The sequence below is a fragment of the Rhinatrema bivittatum genome, chromosome 4 (assembly GCF_901001135.1).
Source record: "Rhinatrema bivittatum chromosome 4, aRhiBiv1.1, whole genome shotgun sequence".
NCBI classification, from domain to species: Eukaryota; Metazoa; Chordata; class Amphibia; order Gymnophiona; family Rhinatrematidae; genus Rhinatrema; species Rhinatrema bivittatum.
The window spans coordinates 243567638-243588103 of NC_042618.1; the positions used below are offsets into that span (position 1 = coordinate 243567638).

The following is a 20466-nucleotide window of genomic DNA, read 5'->3' on the forward strand; positions in this document are numbered from 1 at the left end:
CATAGTTTGCATACCTTCCTGAGTGTCTAACCAGGAACAGATTTTGGTATCTGTTGCATCAGAGGTGGACCCTTGGGCCGAGGTGGAGTTGACGCAACCCGTAGGTAGGGACCTATGGGTCCTCACTGTCGGCAGGTAGAGTGGGCTGATAGGCAGAGGCCGCTGGAGTTTCACCTATACCAGCCCTCGTTCCCCATGGGCTGAGCCTTTGGGAGCCAGGGCTGGCAGGAAGGTGGGCCTTGAGGTAGAATAGCAAGAAAAGTTGGTTCAGCACAGAGACTGTAGACGAGGGGTGGTGTAGTCCCACTCTGGACTGGGCAAGGTTCTGGAAACTCGGGCACCAATGAAACAAAGGCAGACTGAGGGTGCTCGAGCAAAGATAGGCCGAAGCCTAATAAGGCCACATCCAGGGAGAAGGCAGAAGAGGTATCCAATGGCAGGCTTGAATCAAAGCCGGCAGCAATCCAGTGGCTGTGGCAAGCGATGCTAAGGTCTGATCATGGAGACAATCAATATTGTAGTCAATCAAAGCTGAGGTCTGATCACGGATAAGTCAATAGCGTAGTCAATCGAAACTGAGGTCTGATCATGGAGACGTCATTAGCGTAGTCGGACAAAGTGAAGGTCAGGGTCTGGAGAAAGGCAATACGTGGTCAGGCGAAGCAGAGGTCTGGGTCTGGAGATAGGCTGTAGCGTAGTCAGATAGGCTGTATCATAGTCAGGCAAGCTTCTGGGTCTGGAGATAGGCTGTAGCGTAGTCAGGCAAAGCGGAGGTCTGGGTCTGGAGATAAGCTGTAGCGTAGTCAGGCAAAGCGAAGTCAAAGTCTGTGTAATCAATCCGAAGCATAGGCAGGGCAGGAACCAGGAACAACGAGGATCAGGAACATAGAGTAGGGACGAATCTCTAGTAGCAACGAGAACTCGATCAGTGAGAAGACCTGTTACAAAGGCGATGCTATGGAGCGGGGCCTGAGCTTAGATACTATGAAGAGGTTGACATCATCATCCGGGGCCGCGACCAGGTTCCAACCGCGGTCCCTACATAAGGATCAGTGATGTGCGCGCCTAAGGAGGAGTGCGGCACAGATAGTGGTGTCTCTCCGCGGACCACGCGGAGAGGCCTGATGAGCAGTAGCAGTAGCATCATGACCAGGAATTCTGGGGGCTGTGGCAGAGCCGGAGGCACTGGAGGAGATCCAAGGTCAGAGCTGGCGGCCCACCGCCGCTAGCGAGGAGGAACCAGAGGCTGGAGTCCTTGTGGAAAGGTTAGAGGGCCGTGCCGCGGGTCTGTGGCGGACGGCATGCATAATAGTATCATCTATAAAAAGACAAACTTTTCCAGATAGTCCTTCCAAATTACTGTTTACAAAAATATTGAACCAGTCCAAGGACTGATCTCTACGGTTAGCCACTAAAAACATCCCTTTCATTGGAGTGAACTCCATTTACCACTACACTTTGCATATTCATTTTCATAATTACATATTAATATATGGTGCGATAAACATCGCTCATCAGACTCCCTTTATCACAATATGAGGCCCTAATGCGGCTTGATGAATGACTCTATTAGGTTGTAAGCTCCTCTGGGGACAGGAAAATACCCGCAGTACCTAATGTAACCCGCAACGAAATGCCAAAAAAGCGTAATATAAATAAATAAATAAACTGAGAGAGAGCAGCTTTGCTGCTGACTTTTTTATTTGCACAAGACAAAGACATGCATCTTTATTTTTGCAACTGTGCTTCATTTTTTTGGGTGGGAAGATATATTTGTTTCCAGATGTTTATAAGAAAACCCAGGATCCTGGGAAGCAGTTTTTGAAATGCCTGTAGATTCTATCTCTAGGTGCTTATTTTATAAGTCATTATCCATATAAATGTTTTCTTAAAATGCAAAATGTTTCTATGGTTTTTTTATCCTACACATCTTCGTTGTTTTTTAGATGCAAAAAAAAGCTAGGCAATTTGGGTAGTCATGATGGAAGGTGAAGTATAGATTCCTCTAGTTGATATACTATATGTTGTAAATTTGGGTATTATTTTGCTTTTTAAATTTTAATTTGGCACCAGCCATTCACTGCCTGTGTGGACTGAACCCCCCTTAGTTGTGGGCTAAGTTGGAAGGATGTATTTGACGTAGTCTTTTTTTTTTTAAAGTTATTTTTTGTTTGTTTTTGTTAACTGTGAAGTATACATCCTCTATTGTATTCAAGGTTATCTTGACATAATATTTTGAAAGTTTATAAATACAAAGTTAAAAAAAAGTTTACCTGAATCAAAGAAGCAGCAGCAGGAATCTGCCTGTTGAAATGCTTCTGACGTTGCTTCTGCTGTACTTTTAGGGCAAAACCTGATCCCAGTATTCCCTGAAGGCAAAACAAGATTTTGTTAGTTCCTGAGAAGATTCAGAATGCTTGAAAATGCTCTATATTTAAAGCAACAGTAATAGATAACATTTTTAAATGGTACAGTTTAAAGAACAACATTAAGAATGCTTTTTAAAATTGTTTTGTTGTTTATTTCTGAGGAGATACAAATTATCATTATCAATACCCCTGTACAGACATTTTAATACAGGTAGAGAACAAACATGAGAGAGATCTGAAGGATTTGACTCAAGGAAAGCAAGTTTGCTTACCATAAATAGGATTCTCCTTAGACAGGAGGATTAATTAGCCATGACATGTGGGTGAAGTTATCTGATGGCACTAAACAGTCCCTTCTAGCTAGCTAAGTAAACTTTTACTACTGAGTATGCATAGGAGTTCCTGTATGCTCGCTGCCTCGGGAGCCCTTCAGTCAATTGTAGAGCTTAGCTTTAGCTAGATAGTTGACTCGCCAGGGAAGTGGGCATATACTAAGCATGGCTAATTCATCCTGCTGTCGAGAGGGCACCTTGTTTATGGTAAGCAAACTTGCTTTCTCTGTCAGATTAGCCATGACTCTTGGGAGTCCCAAGCTGAGGGTTTCAGTGAAGCACTTACTGAAAAGCAACCCGGATCCCTCATGGAGAGTGGACTATGGGATGAACAAGCTGCACAAAGTTGCTTGCCCGTAGCTACTATCACTTCTGGAGAGATTGTCTAGACACTAATGGACTGTGAAGGTGTGAAAGGACGACCAAGTTGCAGCTTTGCAGATCTCTTCAGTGGACACAGTTTTTAAGTGAGCCACTGAGATAGCCATGGCTTTTACTTGATGAACATTGACAGAATCTGGGATCTGGAGGCCAGCCAGAGCATAGCAATGTGTGATACAGGCTGCTAGCCAGTTGGACAACATGTGCTTGGCAACAGCTATTCCCAGTCTGTTAGGACTGAAAGAAGTGAAAAGTTGAAAAGCTTGAAGATGTGGTTGAGTTCTCTTTAGATAATATGCCAAGGCTCTTTTACAGTCCAGTGAATGGAGCTCCTTCTCCTCTTTATGTGCATAAGGTTTTGCAAAGTTTGTTGAAAAAATTATTGCTTGATCAAAATGAAAAGCTGAAACCACTTTTGGCAGAAATTTGGGTTGAGTATGGAGCAACACTCTGTTGTGGAAAAACTGCAGGTTCAGAGAGTAATGCACCAATGTTAGTAGCTCAGGGATTCTTGTAGCTGAAGTGATGGTGACTAGAAACACCACTTTCCAAGTAGGAAACTTTTAGGAAGCTAATTCCAAAGGTTCACAGGGCAGCTTTCTCAGCTGCGACAACACTGAGATCCCATGGTAGCAGTGGCTTGGCAACCAAAGATCTTGAATGCCACAAGCCTTTCATGAACTTCAGAACCAGAGAACGGATGGAGATTGGCTTAAACATCCACTTGAAGGTGGTAATTGGCAATGGCACAGTAAGAGAATGGCATTTCAGGGTTGGAGCACAAGCCTGAGTCCTGCAGAATCAATTTGCTTCTCCTCATTCCGGAAGCACAGTCTGTGTTTCTCAGGAACATAGAAGTTAACCCCTGCTTATGCAGCAAAGTGATTCCTTTATGGCAGAGCTTCCTAAACTTGTCCTGGGGACCCCACAGCCAGTTAGATTTTCAGGATATCCACAATGGATATGCATGAGATACATTTGCATATACTGAGTTTCCATGATATGCAAACGTCTCTCATGCATATTTATTGTAAATATCCTGAAAACCCGACTGGCTGTTGGGTCCCCAGGATAGGTTTGGGAAGTCCTGCCTTATGGTTCCCTGGGGAGGTCAGCCCACAGTGAGTGCCTTGGGGAAGGGTTGGAGCCTTCTAAATCAAGGCTCCCATTTAGCCACAGACAATACCCTCATTGATGGTACATTGAGGAAAGAACTTGAACTTACAGTTTCCTGTTGCCTTGGGCTCCCTTAGGGCAGGAAAGCAGGTCCTGACCAGCTATTCATACAGAGAGGGTTGGAGCCATTCCCTCAATAGCTCAGTTCTGATGTCCAAAAAAACAAACAAACCACGACTACCCAACCTGTTTCTCCTTCACAGGCTCATATGCTCAAGCTGAAGCACTAGTTCCACCTTTAATGGCTTCCCTCCCCTCAAGTCAACAGAGCAACTGAAAACAGTGTCCTACCTACCTCAGGCAGTCCTTTTCAAACTCAATTTCCCTGTTCTCTGGGCTACACTTTCATCGGAATGCTTCAGCAGAGAGGTATCTTCAAAGGATACTAATGACGTATTAGAATTAGGGCATCCCAACAGTGAGGAACCAATAATAAGAAAAGTAATCCAAGTGCCTGTAATTAGAAACTCACCTGAGCTAAAGGATTCCAATTTATACCTATCAATTAAAAAGAATGAAAATACAAAAATCACATTGAGAAAAATTGACCATTTAATCCTACTCTGTTTCCTGTCTTTTAGCCAGTTTGTAATCCATGAAAGAACATCGCTTCCTATCCCCTGACGTTTTAGTTTTCTTAGAAGCCTCTCATGAGGGACTTTGTCAAATGCCTTCTGAAAATCCAAATATACTACATCTACCGGTTCACCTTTATCCACATGTTTATTAACCCCTTCAAAAAAATGAAGCAGATTTGTTAAGCAAGACTTTCCTTGGGTAAATCCATGTTGACTGTGTTCCATTAAACCATGTCTTTCTATAAGCTCTACGGTTTTATTTATTTATTTATAGAGTTTTATATACCGCCGTTCGGTTTCGCCATCACAACGGTTTACAAAGTTTCGATGTTTAACAGAGTGTCCAAAAGATTTATGCGATTGTTAACAAAGATATTGTAGGCTTTATAAATGTAGTTCGGATGTCTAACTATACAGGTTCTATTACTTAGTAGCATTGGTTCCACATGTTTACATAGGGCCAGTAGGGAGGGAAATAACATCTGAGAGTCATTGGGTGTTTTGGTAGGCTTTGGTAAACATCCAAGTTTTTAGTTCTTTTTTGAAGGCTTTTAAATTTTGCTGTGTTCTAAGTTCGGTTGGGAGGGTGTTCCAGAGTTTGGGACTTCCTAGGCATATGGCTCTCTTCCAAGTTGAGGTAAGTTGTTTAGAACTAGTAGGTGGAATCTTTAATAGACCTTTATTAGCTGAGCAGAGGTTTCGGTTTGGAGAGTGGAGTTTTATAGAGTACTTAGCCAGTTTGTTTTTCGTATATTATTTTGTGTAATATGGATAATATTTTGTATTCTATTCTGAATTTGATCTATAGAACAGTTTCAACTATTCTTCCCGGCACTGGTCAGGCTCACTGGTCTACAGTTACCCGGATTGCCCCTGGAGCCCTTTTTAAATATTGGGGTTACATTGGCCACCCTCCAGTCTTCAGGTACAATAGATGATTTTAATGATAGATAACAAATTTTAACTATTTAGATCAGAAATTTCATTTTTGAGTTCCTTCAGTACCCTAGGATGCATACCATCCGGTCCAGGTGATTTGATACTCTTCAGTTTGTCAATCTGGCCTACTACATCTACCAGGTTCACAGTGATTTGGTTCAGTTCGTCTGACTCATCACCCTTGAAAACCATCTCCGGAACTGGTATCTCCCCAAATCCTCATTAGTAAACACGGATGCAAAGAATTCATTTAGTTTTTCTGCTATGGCCTTATCTTCCCTAAGAGCCCCTTTAACTGCTTGGTCATCTAATGGTCCAACCGATTCCATCACAGGTCTCTTGCTTTGGATATATTTCAAAAAGTTTTTATTATGAGTTTTTGTCTCTATGGCCAACTTCATTTCAAATTCTCTCTTCGCCTGTCTTATCAATGTTTTACACTTAACTTGACAATGTTTATGTTTTATCCTATTTTCTTCAGATGGATCCTTCTTCCAATTTTTGAAGGATTTTTTTTTTGGCTAAAATAGCCTCTTTCACCTCACCTTTGAACCATGACGGTAATCGTTTTGCCTTCCTTCCACCTTTCTTAATGCGTGAAACACATCTGGACTGCTCCTCTAGGATTGTATTTTTAAACAATGTCCATGCCTACTGAACACTTTTAATCTTTGCAGCTGCACCTTTCAATTTTTTTCTATTTTCATTTTATCAAAGTTTCCCTTTTGAAAGTTTAGTGTTAGAGCTGTAGATTTACTTATTGTCCCCCTTCCAGTTATTAGTTTAAATTTGATCATGTTATGATGACTATTGCCAAGTGGCCCCACCACCGTTACCTCTCTCACCAAATACTGTGTTCCACTAAGAATTAAATTTAAAATATCTCCCTCTGTTGTTGGTTCCTGAACCAATTGCTCCATGAAGCAGTCATTTATTACAACCAGGAACTTTGTCGGCCGGATTTTAAAAGGGTTACGCGCATATTTTGCATAGGCTCGGCGACGCGCGCAAGCCCCGGGGCTTCGCGAGGGGGGCGTGCCGGGTGGGCAGCACAATTTTAGGGGCATTCCGGGGGGCTTGTCAGGGGCGTGGTGCCAGCCCGGGGGCATGGTCGAGGCCTCTGGACCAGCCCCCGGGTCTCTAGCAAGTCCTGATGTTACATTTACCCAGTCAATATTGGGGTAATTGAAATCTCCCATTATTATTGCACTGCCAAATTGGTTTGGTTCCCTGATTTCTCTTAGCATTTCATCATCTGTCTGACCATTTTGTCCAGGTGGACGGTAGAATACTCCTATCACTATACTCTTACCCAACACACATGGGATTTCTACCCATATATATTCTACTGAGCATTTAGTCTCTTGTATGATCTTTATCCTGTTGGACTCTATATCCTCCCGGACATAAAGTGACACACCCCTACCAAGTTGATCCTCCCTATCATTGCGATATAATTTGTACCCTGATATAGCACTGTCCCATTGGTTATCCTCCTTCCACCAAGTCTCTGTGATGCCAATTATGTCAAGCTCATCATTTACTGCTATACACTCTTAACTCTCCCATCTTACTTCTTAGACTTCTGGAATTGGCATACAGACATTTCAAAGTGTATTTTTTGCTTGTATTAACAACCTGCTTTTCAGTTGTTAGGGATAATTTGGAAATCATTAGCTTCGGTGATTTTTTACATATAGGCACATGGACTACGTTTGCTTTTATTGAAACCTCTCTGTTGGGATGCCCTAACTCTACTGTTTCACTAGTATCCTTCAAGGATACATTTCTCTGAACCATGCACTGCTGAGTGACTGTTGGCTTTCCCCTTGTTCTATTTTAAAAGCTGCTCTCTCTCTTTTTTGAAAGTTAGTGCCAGCAGCTTGGTTCCACTCTGGTTAAGGTGGAGCCCATCCTTTCATAAAAGTCTCCCCCCTTCCCCAAATGTTTCCTCAGTTACTTACAAAACTGAATCCCTCTTCCCTGCACCATCGTCTCATCCATGCATTGAAACTCTGGAGCTCTGCCTGCCTCTGGGGACCTGCACTTGGAACAGGAAGAATTTCAGAGAATGCCACCCTGGAGGTTCTGGATTTCAGCTTTCTACCTAAAATCCTAAATTTGGCTTCCAAACCTCTCTCCCACATTTTCCTATGTTTACACTTTGACCAATGACATACAGAAGCACAAAAAGGAGAAGGAGAACAAGTACTGAAGTAGATCCTTTGGAGTACAGGCAAATGGGTTCAATAATCCTGCCAGTTACCAAGAAGAAAAATGCTTCCATTTAAAACTGTATGCTTGCTTTTATGGTGGACAGCTTCTTGGCCAAAATCACAATGTCCTCAACTTCCTTAGAAAGGGACAATTGAGTGCTCAACATCCATGCATCAAATTGAGGAGGTGAGGCGATTTAGATGACCCAGTCCATCTTCCTCTTGAATTAGTAAAGCCTGAGCAGATCCCAGGGGTGTAAGTGGGCGAATTGACAATCTGATGAGGTAAGAGAACCACACTTGCCCAGGTCAAGCTGGAGCAATAAGGATAAGATGTTCCCAGTCTTTGAGTACCAGCTGCACTGTTTTCACTATCAATGGACATGGAAAAGCACATAGCAGATTTGCATCCCACTTGAGCAGAAAAGCATCTGAAGTGGATCTGAAGTTGCTCAGAAGACTGAAGCAAAACTTTTCAACTTTCCAGTTGAACTCTGACATGAACAAGTTGATTGACAGACAACTCCAGAGGTCAAATAACCTGTCAGCCACATTTTGGTTCCAGGACAACTCATGAGGGTGAAAAATGCTGTTCAGGTGCTTCACCAGCATGTTAGAGATCCTGAAAAGTTGCTTGGAGAAAGGTTCTACAACTGTAAATCCACTCCAAAATTCTCATAGAATTCTGGCAGAGGATCCAATACCCTGTGCCCCCTTGTTTATTCATGTAGAACATCGCTACTTGCTTGCTGGTTTGGATCAGAATTCTCTATCTCCAAAGGAGATGTGAAAAATATTAAATGGTCAAGAGATTAATCCTGAACAGATGTACTGTCATTGACCAGATCCTTTGAATTTGGAAGAAATATGTGTGCGTACCCCATTCCCTGGTGGAGGAGTATCCAACAAATGGTATAAGTAATGTCTGCCACTGTTATCTTCTATGCCCACATCAATGGGTAACTTTCTGAATGTGAATATAATGATATTGCCAAAAAAGAAACTAACTTGCTGAAATGTAGCTCTTACAGGCCTCTCGCTCTTATCAACTCAGATAGCAAGGTATTGATAAAATTTCTACGGCTTCACCTAAGAATTGCTAATTCTACTTCTTGTTCATCAACATAAATCCGGCTTTGTAAAAGGTAAAACTTCCACTGCCAATATTAGGCGGCTACTTAACATATACTGGGCCCAAAAATTCAAAGTTCCAGGAATGATATTGACTGCAGAAAAGGCCTCCAGTTGCATCTTATGGCCTTTTATGTTTAGCGTGCTGGACTTAATGCATGTGTAAAATTGTTCTGGTTTCGTTTTATTGGAATGTTATTGAGTTCTAATGTACTGGCATATTGAAACTAATAAAAAGATAATACAAAACAAAAATTAAATTTACTATTGATTTTATACATTGGATTAAAGCCTGACATGTTAAACCTCAGGCTAAGGTATTTGCCAATGAATAATCCTCTTCACAGTTTCCTGTTCTTCAGGGTACCTCATTCATCTCTTTTATTTAACTTACTGATTAAATCCATGGCACAATTAATAAGGCAATCCTCTTCTGTGACTGGATACTCAATAAGCAACTTTCAGTATAAGATATCTCTGTATACAAATGACATATGTCACAACCCTAGCTAGACAACACCTGCTGTTCTGTCTATATTCAATAATTTTGGCATGGTTTCTGGATATAAACTGAACTTAGCTAAATTAGATATCTTTCCCATGTCTGTCTAGGTTTAAACTGTAGTCCTCCAGGATTAATTATCTGCACATTGTGATAACTAAATATTTTAAAGATCTCTTTCACAGAATCTTTGATCTGTTTCTTACTAAGATCAAGGCAGATCTCAAATCCTGAAGTGATCTTCTTACTGCCAGGTTGAGTCACATTAACATGCCTAAAATGAATATATTGCCATGGCTGATGTATCTTTTCCAGCACATTTCTTGTTTTATCCCTGAGAAAGTATTCAGTGACTTGAATGGGGCTATTTCTAGCTTTATATGGGCTCATAAACCAGTCAGGATTGGGCTTGGTGTTCTCTGGTTTGCTAAATTTAACCTTCAGCTTTACTATTGGGTAGTTAGGTTAGCGCCTCTGCGGGGCTGGTTGCAAGGCCGAAGACATAAGGGCTAGCTTTCTATCAAAAGGGCTCTGTCATCAGACAGGGAATACTCACACTTATTTACTACATCTACTTCTCATCCTATTGCCCAGAAGATATGCCAAAGTAGTCTAGTAATAGCTCATACATTATCTATTTGGCATGCCTTCCATAATAAACTTGGGGTCTGGCAGGAGCATGTTTTACCTCTTTCTCTCATCCATCCTCTCTTTCATTATGCATACTTTTTGACAATATGGGCACCTGAGAATGTAAGGATTTCAAATATATCAAACAGGTCTGGGTCACAGATCAGATGATAACTTTTGATTACTTGGTTAGACGATTTCAGATTCCTGCCAATACCTTTCCTACTTATGAATTGCTTCAAAAGTTTTATTAAAATGAAGGAGAATGGGTGGGCTCTCTGATCTATGAATCCAATACAGCAAGTTCTATTTAAGCAAGTGGGTAAGTCCAAAACAATTTCAGGACTATCAGGGCCTAGTGGAGACCCTGATAAGCGACTATATAATATAGATTTTGATCCAGAAATGGAATGATGAATCTCCTACATTTAGATGAGGATGACCGAGGTGTATTATAGGAGAAGGCACATTGCAGCTCAGTCTGACAGAGGAGGGCTGATCTTATGTTTAGAATCCATCATACCTATAATTCTCTGTGATGTCCAATAGCAGAATATTTATTTATTTATTTATTTACTTATTTATATTCTTTTATATACCGACGAACGTTGAGAACATCTCATCTGTTCACAGTAAACAAAATGCAGCTAACGAGCTTTACAGAGAACAATGAACAATCATTAAACAGTAAACTAGTTTAAAAGAGAACAAGCGATAATATGGACTTTGTTTTACAGAGAACTATAAACAATCATATGATAAATTAATCCTATGTGCAGCAGAACCTGTAGAGAAGTCCATACTTACATATGTGGTGGACTTGTCCTCATGTACAAGACTTTTGGGTTTGGGCCTTTGAGATTTCATGATTGGTTGGCCAGGAGCTCCCAATATCTCCTGAACGGAACTCTTTCCCTGTATTGAACACTACTAAAACCTTCACTAATCACTTGTTACTAGCTTACTCCTGCGGGAATTCTGCTCTGCTGTGCAGTGCAGAATTTGCGCAGAATTATCCTCTTGCACAGAATTTGCAACTTTTTGAACAGAATTTGGTGAAAGGCCAGTGGACTGTGAGCAGAGTCCATCCTGCTTGCAGCAGAAGAACAGGATAGCTGGCAGGCCACAAGCAAAGCCCGCTTGTGACTGAGGAGCAACAAGGCCCAGTGGGCCACGAGAGGCGCCCATCCTGCTCACATCAGAAGAACAGGGTGGCCGGCAGTCACGAGCGGAGTCATCCTGCTCGTGACTGAAAATCAAGCTGGTCAGGGGGCCACAAGCACAGCCCATCCTGCTCGCAGCCGATGAAGACAGGAGAAGCAAGAAAGCCTGTGAGAGAGAGGTAGTGTGGCACTATGCATGTGTCTGAGTGTGTTTTCTAGAGAGAGAAAGAATGGGAGCCTATATGAGGAAGTGTGTATGCAAGTGAGGGATTAGTAGCCTGTATGTGTGAGAAAAGGATTTGGATGAGTCTGTATGCATGTGTGAGGGAGTGTGCTTGTTTATGTGTGAGAGGGGGAGCCTATGTGCAGGGGTGTGTATGTGTGTGTGTGACAGAGAAAGAGGTAGCCTATGTGCAGAGGTGTGTATGTGCAAAAGAGAGAACAGCCTGTATGAGGGTGAATGTGAGTGTGTATATATGTGTGTGTGAGAATGAGAGAGGGAGCATGTGTAAAGATGTATGTGTATGTACCTATGTGTGTGTGCATGCCCATGAAAAAGAGAGAGAGAAGGAGCCTGTGTGTGTGTGAGTGCATGCAAGAGGAACAAAGGGAAACTGTGTGAAGTGCTGTATGAGAGAGGGGTTAAACTCTAGGAGTGGAGGGCTGGGGATGGAGATAGAGTGGAAGTGGTTGAGCCTGGCGGGGAATGGGAGAGATGACAGATCAGTTGGGGCCTGTGAGGGCAAAGTGAAAGGGGGTCTGGCCAGGGGAGTAGGGAGAGAGGCAGAAGGGACACTCTTACAGTATACTTTTAAGGGAATTCTGCTCAAAATATTTAAAACTCTACTTTGAGTAATAACTTTTCTGGATTACATTTAAAATTAATTAATTTGACCAATATAAAGTATGCAGTATTTTAAAATTTTGTGCACAGAATTTTACATTTTTGTGTGAATTCCCCCAGGAGTACTAGCTGCTAGATTCACCATCCTTCAATTCTGGAAACAAATACCCTCGCTGGATAGTTGGTGCTCTCAGACATTGAGATTGCTCGCATTGAGAAGTTGATGCATTCCCTCAAAGAATATTTGGCAAAGTATGATTCAATATGGGGCAAGTTTTGGTCTCATTGGTACAACAGCAGTAGTCTTGTTACATTTGCTTCCAGTCGGGATCTAAGATTGAGAAGGTGTGGCATGCTTAAAACTGACACAATAAATCCTGGGTTTTTGCCATGGTAGTAACTGTGTTATTCTCAAAATGTCTTTGCTATAAGCTTACACTTGCTGAACTCTTTGGTTAACAAATACTTGTTTGTGTCTGATGCTTCTTTAAATAAAAAAAAAGTATTTAAAAAACCAAAATAAACCAATGTAATAATCATTGAGATCCATATTCAGAAGCATTTAGCTGAATAATTCAGAAGTTATATGGCCAAATGAATATTTAGGGATTTACCTGGCTAAATTCTAGCCAGATAACTTTTGATTTGGCTATAATTTTACCAGATAAGACAGAGGCATTCCGGGGGAATAACGGGGAAAAGCTGTGTTACTGGATAACTTATCTGACTAACTCTGGTCGGCTTGTACATCTGTCCTAAAATTAGGCAGATAAACTTATTGGCTAACTTTAAGAGAGCTAGATATATTCAGCGGCACAGCTATGCCACTGAATATATATAGGCTGTTAGCCAAATAAGTTATCTGACTAATTAACTGAGCCACACAGTGGCTGAATATGGACCACATTGCATTCTGTGACATTTCTTGCTTATAAGAAACACTTATTTGCATTATTTGAAATATTGAAAGGCTAGTGCATTTCTTACCGCTGGAAGTGCAAAGAAAGATATGGCAAATACTGAGAAACATGAAGCTATTGTTTTCCCTATCCATGTCTGTGGCACTTTATCTCCATATCCAATTGTGGTAACTGTTACCTGCATTACAAATAATCAAGAAAACAATAAACAATATAAATATTAAAAAGTTATTGACAGCTATTAAATCATTTTAACAGATTACAATACTAACTTAAAAATATATGACAATATACAATTAATTTCTTTGCTGGCTGGGAAAGAATAGTTTCTTCAGATCATGAGAGAAGGTATAAAAGCAACAACTAAAAAAAGGAGTGAGACTTGTTTTTTTTATAATGAAGTTGGTTGGATGAATACTACCTGTCTATTCATGCATTCAGGAAAATTATTACTACACAGATGCGATCAAAGAGACAGGTCCAGTAGTGTTTTCCATCCCAGTCTAGGCTGAAGAAAAGAGCAGGAAGCCTTCACTGGCCCAGAGCTAGTAGTATTCCTCATACACTGTCAATCTGATGATGAAAATTTAGCAGAAACAGGGGGGGGGGGGGGGAGCTGAAGTGGAATGAAGTGAGAGAAGGCTAAGGGAAAGAGCTTGAGGGAAAAAAAGCTTAGCAGAAATTGAAAGAGGAGAAGGGGGAAAGGACAGGATACAGTAAGGTGTGTGGATTTCCACTTCATATGGCTGAATCTGGTTCCTTTAGAGGGATAGCCATGTTATCTGACAAAGTAGACTCTGTCCTTGAAAGCTCATGCTTCAATAAATTGGTTAGTCTATAAGGTGCCACCCGATGCCTGTCATTTTTTGCTACACCAGACTAACACAGCTATCCCTCTGAAGATAAAGTAAGGATGATTTAGTGAGAAGTAGGAGGATCTGGAAATAGGGAAAAAAGAAGGAATGATTTGGAGAAAAAAAGGAATTCAGGGATTGTGGAAAGTTTTGGCCGGCCATGGCCAATGACCAATCGCATTCACCCCAGCCTCTCATGTCGCTAATGTGGTCAAAACACAGTCCTGCCATGACCCTGGGGCCTTGTGTGTGTGTATGTGTGTGTGTGTGAGTGACACAGCATGTGTGAGAGAGCTGGTCTGTATGAATGAGAGAGAGAGACAGCATGTGGTCTGTTTGTATGTTTGTGTGTGAGAGCATGTATAAGTGAGACAGCATGTGAGAGACAGCCAGTGTGTACATATATGAGAGAGACACAACATATGAGAGTGGGAGCCAGTGTGTGTATGAGAGAGAGAGAGAGCATGCAAGAGCCTATGTGGTGTGAGACAGCATGTGATTTGTGGTGGCCGTGCCACAGACTCTGCTCCTTTTCTAAACGTGGGCCAATACTTCTCCTCCTTCCTGCCCGTTCAGCTCCAGCAACTTTTTTCTTCCAGGCCACGGGGGCAGGAAGAAGTTAGAGCTTCCAGAGTTTTGGGGGCTTCTTTTTTTGATTTGTGCCATGGTAGGATGGGCTCCACCTTGGCCCCGCCGCTCTTCCTGCGCGGAGGGGGTAAAAGCTGTGTGCAGCTGCGAGAAAAGTTGGGCGCAGCTGCGCACACGTGCAGCTTAGAGAAAACAGTGGGCCCAATTAACAAACCAAATCACAAAACATGCAGTCTTTTTATGAAAAGTGAATCCCTCTGCTCATGGCTGCAGTATACATGTCTCTAGATCAGTGGTTCTCAACCTTTCTAATGCCGTGACCCCGCAATACAGTTCCTCATGTTGTGGTGACCCCTCGCTCTGCCCTCGCCCCGCGAGGGCGGGGTGAGGGCGGGGTGAGGGTGGGGCTTTGGTCATATGGGGGCGGGGTTATGGATGGGGTTGGATTTTAGTGCATACTTATTTATTATGACATTTATAAACAGAACCACCATTCCTCATAAAACAATAAAATTAAACATAAAGCATCAGTTATAATAGTAAAACCATACTGAAAAAAGAATATTTTAAAATTACTGATAAATAGAATTTCTATTAATTAAAATCATATACATTTTATAATTTCCCAAACACCAATAAAATATTTCAAAACAGCACATATATCAAATAACACCCAATAATTAAAACTAATAAGGATTTTAAAAAGCCCCTGCTGTCCATACATGGGAGCTCTTGATTTCCAGTCACCCTAATATTGTCGAGGATTAGGAGGTTATCCTCTCTCTCTCACACATACTCACATGTCCATTCTCTCTCACACATACACTGTCACATACATACACATTCATGCTCTTATACCCACCATAACCTCTCACTCTCACAGACACTGATACACTCTCAGGGTGTAAGACACTCTCTCTCCCCCCCCCCCCACTCACACACACTCTTACTCCCCTGGATTTTCTCATACACACTCATGCTCTCACTCTTACTGGCTCCCTCACAACCTCAGAGCCTCTCAGATAAAACTCTATGCAGCAGAAATAATGCTGAATGTTGAGAATTGTGTTATGCAGACTAATCTGGAATATGCACTAATTTCTACATGAGTCATAATGAATCAGTCCTCAGCTGCAGGCTTCAATTGATTATCCTGGCTCCCTTAATGTTTGCCAAATACAGTTCATGTGTAACAGCAATCCTAATTCTCCACCAGATCAAGCTGATTTCACATCCCACTTCATACTTTGTCACCTCCAGCTGAGTCAAACAATTAATCTAATTACTGCCACGTGGCTATTGGGGAGGCGCTGATTGCTGCTATTGGCACTGAAGCCCATTCTGCTGCCTCCTTTGTGCAGGCCCCGTGGGTTTCCACTTCCTCCATGTTGATCTCGTACATTGTGAGATCCGCCATAGAGAAAGTGCTACTCTTGCACATTCCCAAAGATTACATGTACCAATCAGTAAAAAGTAATTTATTTTATTTTTTTACATCTGCTTCCCTTTCTTATTTTTTTGCAATTTCCTTTTATATTGCCTTTTTTTCTATTTCTTTTCTCTCCACCTATCTTCTTCCCTCAAACACACAGTCAGGTTCTCATTCTCACGTGCATTTCTCTCTCACACACACATACACACACAGGCTCTCACTGTCACATGCTCTCTCTCTCATGCAATCATTCATACACACAGTCTCTCACTGGCACAGGCTGTCTGAGTCTCACACACAAGCTCTCTCACACCTCCACATGCTGCCTTGCTCAAGCACAGGCTCTCACTCTAACATGCTGTCTCTTTCACACACACAGAGGCTCTCACATGCTGTCTCTGCAAACACACACAGTCTCTCAACTCACTCTCACACACAATCTCTCAACTCATCTCATACTCGCACACACCTCTCTCTCACCTCTGGGCCTCTTCTTTACGGGTTGCCACAGGATGGGCTCTGCAGCGGCCCTAGTCTTCCCGGCCCCGCTGCTCCTCTTCTGCACGCGGCTGAAGCACCTCTTCTACCCACGCGGCTGACGCGCCTCCTCCTTCCTGCCCGTGTGGCTCCGGCAACATTTGTCTTCCGGGGCAGGGCGGGCAGGAAGGAAGTAGGAGGAGCACCTGCAGTGGCTGATACACCTCCTTCCTGCCTGCGCGGCTCCAGCCACATACTTTACTGCGATGCGCTAGCTTTTTGGGCCATGTCTCTTCCAGTGGCGTAGCCAGAATTGATTTTTTGGGTGGGCACAAGGTTAACATGGGTGGGCTGTAGGCATGCAGGTCTACTAGTTGTTTTTTTACTGATAAATAATGCCAAATTATGCAGCATAGCATTCACATCTACGCCTAAGTATGAGGTTTACTTAATGATACAAACATAATTCACGGTGATTTGTGGTACTTTAGCCTTCTTATTATTACGATTTTATCCACGGCTCCTACCTGTCCATAAATTTTGAGAGAGAGGTTGTGTTGCTTATATTTAAATTGCTAACATCTCAAAATATAGATATATATTTTTACCTTTGTTGTCTGATCTTTGTATTTTTCTAATCAGTTGGTCCTGGTCTCTTTTTCCCATTTTTTCCCTTATAGCTCATTTCCTAATTCCTTTTCAAGTGTCTTTCTTCTATTACTGTCTTCTTCCCTTCCACACACACACACATACACGCTTTCTCTCACAGACTCCCTCTCACACACTCAAGCTGTCACTCTCATATGCCTCTCCCCCCCCCCACCCCCCAACAAGCTCACATTCTCTGCAGACACACATACAAGTTCTCACTTTCTCACCCCTCCCCAGGCTTATATTCTTATGCACACACAGACGCACATCCAGGCACCCATTCTCACCCACACACATAAACCCAGACTCCCATTCTCACCCACAAACCCATGCTCCCAGTCTCATCCACACATATTCAAGCTCCCATTCTCATCCATACATATACACATTTAAGGTCCTATTCTCACCCACACATACACACATTCAAGCACCCATTCTTATCCACATATTCAAGCTTCCATTCTCACCCACCCACACAAACCCAGGCTCTCATTCTCACCCATATATACACACATTCAAGCTCCCATTCTCACCCACCCACAAACCCAGGCTCCCATTCTCAACCACACATACACACATTCGAGCTCCCATTCACCCACATATTCAAGCTCCATTCTCACCCACATACACACCCAGGCTCCAGTTTTCACCCACACACACTCCCATTCTCATCCACACATATACATTCAAGCACGTGCACAGCTTCCGCTTTCTCCCCCAGAGCAGGAAGATCAGCTGCCTCTCCTGCTGCCACCGGACTCCTGCTATCTTCGGACGTCGGGCCGTACAGCCTGCCGAATTTCCTGTCGGGGGGGGGGAGCGGAAGCGCAGCGCACAACGTACGCTTCCTCCCTCCCCCCCCCCCAAGCAGGAAGATCGGCCCGACGCCCGAAGATAGCAGGAGGCCGGTGGCAGCAGGAGAGGCAGCTGATCTTCCTGCTTTGGGGGAGAAAGCGGAAGCTGTGCACGGCGCTTCCGCTCCCCTAAACAGGAAAATCGGCTGGCCGTTTGGCCCAAAGATAGCAGGAGAACGGGTGGCAGCAGGAGAGGCAGCTGATCTTCCTGCATTGGGGGGAGGAGGCGGAAGCTGCGCGCGGCGCTTCCGCTCCCCCCCCGAACAGGAAGACCGGTTGGCCATACGGCCGCAGCAGCGCTTCCCCATGTGTGCCGTGATGGCGCGCGAGGCGTGGGTTCTCTTGTTCGCTGTCGCGGGGATGGGATCCCGCGACAGCCTTCCAGTTCCGGTGCCAGTTGGGTGGGCACCTGCCCACCCGTGGCTACGCCACTGGTCTCTTCCCTTTTGGGGTTGGAGGAGGCAGGTCTCCAGCTTCGCCCTGCCTCCCCGCAGCAGCCGCGGCGCCACAGACCGGCAAAAAACCCCAACGGCCCGGTACTGGTCCGCGGACCGGTGGTTGGGGACCTGCTTTAGGCGACCCCTGTGTTTTGGTCGTTCGACCCCCGCCGGGGTCGCGACCCACAGGTTGAGAACCGCTGCTCTAGATAGTGATATATCATAGTTCAAAACTGTATAACCTAAAATAATTTGCTGACTAAACGTGGCCAAAAGGTGTATTGGAAAAGCTGATTTCTCAATAGATCAACAGGGGAATGAACTTGATAGGGGTGGGACGTGTTCCTCCATTGATTTAGTCTTATTGGCAGTTAAGTTAGAAGAGGTTTTTCATGTATTCATTTTTTTCTAATGCCCAATTGTTAAGCCTCGTTTTACACCATGCTTCTCAAACATGTCCTGGTAAATAAATTAACAAGCAGCAGGCTGCAAATCTGAAAATGTTAAACTAGCATTTAAACTGAGTTCTCGTAAGATATCATCATCTTATGCCACAGAATTTTTTTTTTTTTTTTTGGCAAACAGAGCAAGATGGTCCGAGAATGGCTTCATTTATCGCTATAAATCTAGACACAGATGTTCCAGCCTTGCCAGATCTTATGACAGCCATGCATTCAGTTATACTAGGTGAAATAGAGTACATTCATTTCTGGCTTCTTCCCCCCCCCCCCTTCAAGCCTTTCTGAATATTTGTATCAAATTCAGCAGACTTGCATTTTCGCCCTGAGGCAACAGGTCACCTGCAATTCTGTGGTACTTTCAGATACAGAAAACTCTCTAATGCTTCAGATGCCCGCCCCCCCCCCCCCCCACTGAATTAGATGGAAAAAGCAAATCAGATTTCAAACCTTAATAACTTGCATCTGTGTTTTTATTTTATGAGGTTATAAAACGAAGGGAGGGGGCGCCAAGGGTGAAAGAAAGAAAAGAAAAGTGTGATTCAGTCTGTCCTCTGTCACTGTATGCAGCTGTGGACTGCACCTGCACTCTGACTCACTGCGCTGAGGCGGCCGGCATGGCTGGAAGGTTTAATCAACAATCTGGGCAGTGTTCCTCCTCTGTGTGCCTAAAGCTGATACCAGGACACAAAGCTGATTCTATCTTTTGCGCCTATTATATAACACAAACACGCTACACACCACCTAAATATACGGAGCATCAAGGCCATATAGTACACTGCATGCATAGATGGCAACATTTTGCAAACTTAATTTTATATGACAGCAAGTTGCTCGATGTTCCAAAAGCAGCATTCCCCCACATCGCTCAATGACACGTGAAAAACATTAAATTATTAAGAAATCAGCATGCATATTTTAAAAATACATGACAACTACTGCAGATACACTTTACCAACCGAAAGTATTAGCAAGTCATTAATGTTTTACATTCTTTAAGCCATTCCTCCAAGTCTCTTGTAAACTGTGGAAGTAACCACAATGGTAACAGACTCACAAATTGCCTCTCACTCATTAGATCCATATTGATAGGTAATGTAACAAATGACACAACATTCACCGCATGAACCAATTAGATCACGTTCCTAAAACCAGCTCTCAAGGGATGTAAGGTTTTCAGGATTTCCACAGTGGCTAAGCATGATCTAAGGGCAAGAACCCATAAAAGCTTTCCCACATTTCTTCACAACCTACCTTATTTAATCTATATGGCACGGCTCCAAAGGAAAAAGCCAACATCGAAATACATAGAAAATGCCTTTTTAAAGTCAATAATAATAATAAAAAAAAAAAAAAAAACCAGTCATTGGCTATGCAAGGTGCAAAGCATGAAGAACTACTAACTGAAAATTGATATTTGTGAAAACATTACAGAACACCTTTTGCAATCTATGAAATTCCACATTATTGAATGACAGCTATCTTGAACCTTAAGGTAGAATATTAACCCCTCAGCTGGCAAAGCAGACCTTTC

At 42.9% G+C, this 20466-nt stretch overlaps 1 protein-coding gene across 4 annotated transcripts in view; it reads right to left on the minus strand.

The window, feature by feature from the left end:
• LOC115090621 (potassium voltage-gated channel subfamily KQT member 1-like) overlaps window positions 1–20466 on the minus strand; it is a 408883-nt gene that overhangs the window by 123897 nt on the left and 264520 nt on the right. For all 4 annotated transcript variants that reach the window (XM_029599979.1, XM_029599980.1, XM_029599981.1 and 1 more), the window contains exons 8-9: window positions 13249–13359; window positions 2274–2369 (exon numbers count right to left, since the gene is read on the minus strand). In XM_029599979.1, the coding sequence (XP_029455839.1) occupies window positions 2274–2369; window positions 13249–13359 (207 nt within the window). The remainder of the gene's footprint in view (window positions 1–2273; window positions 2370–13248; window positions 13360–20466) is intronic.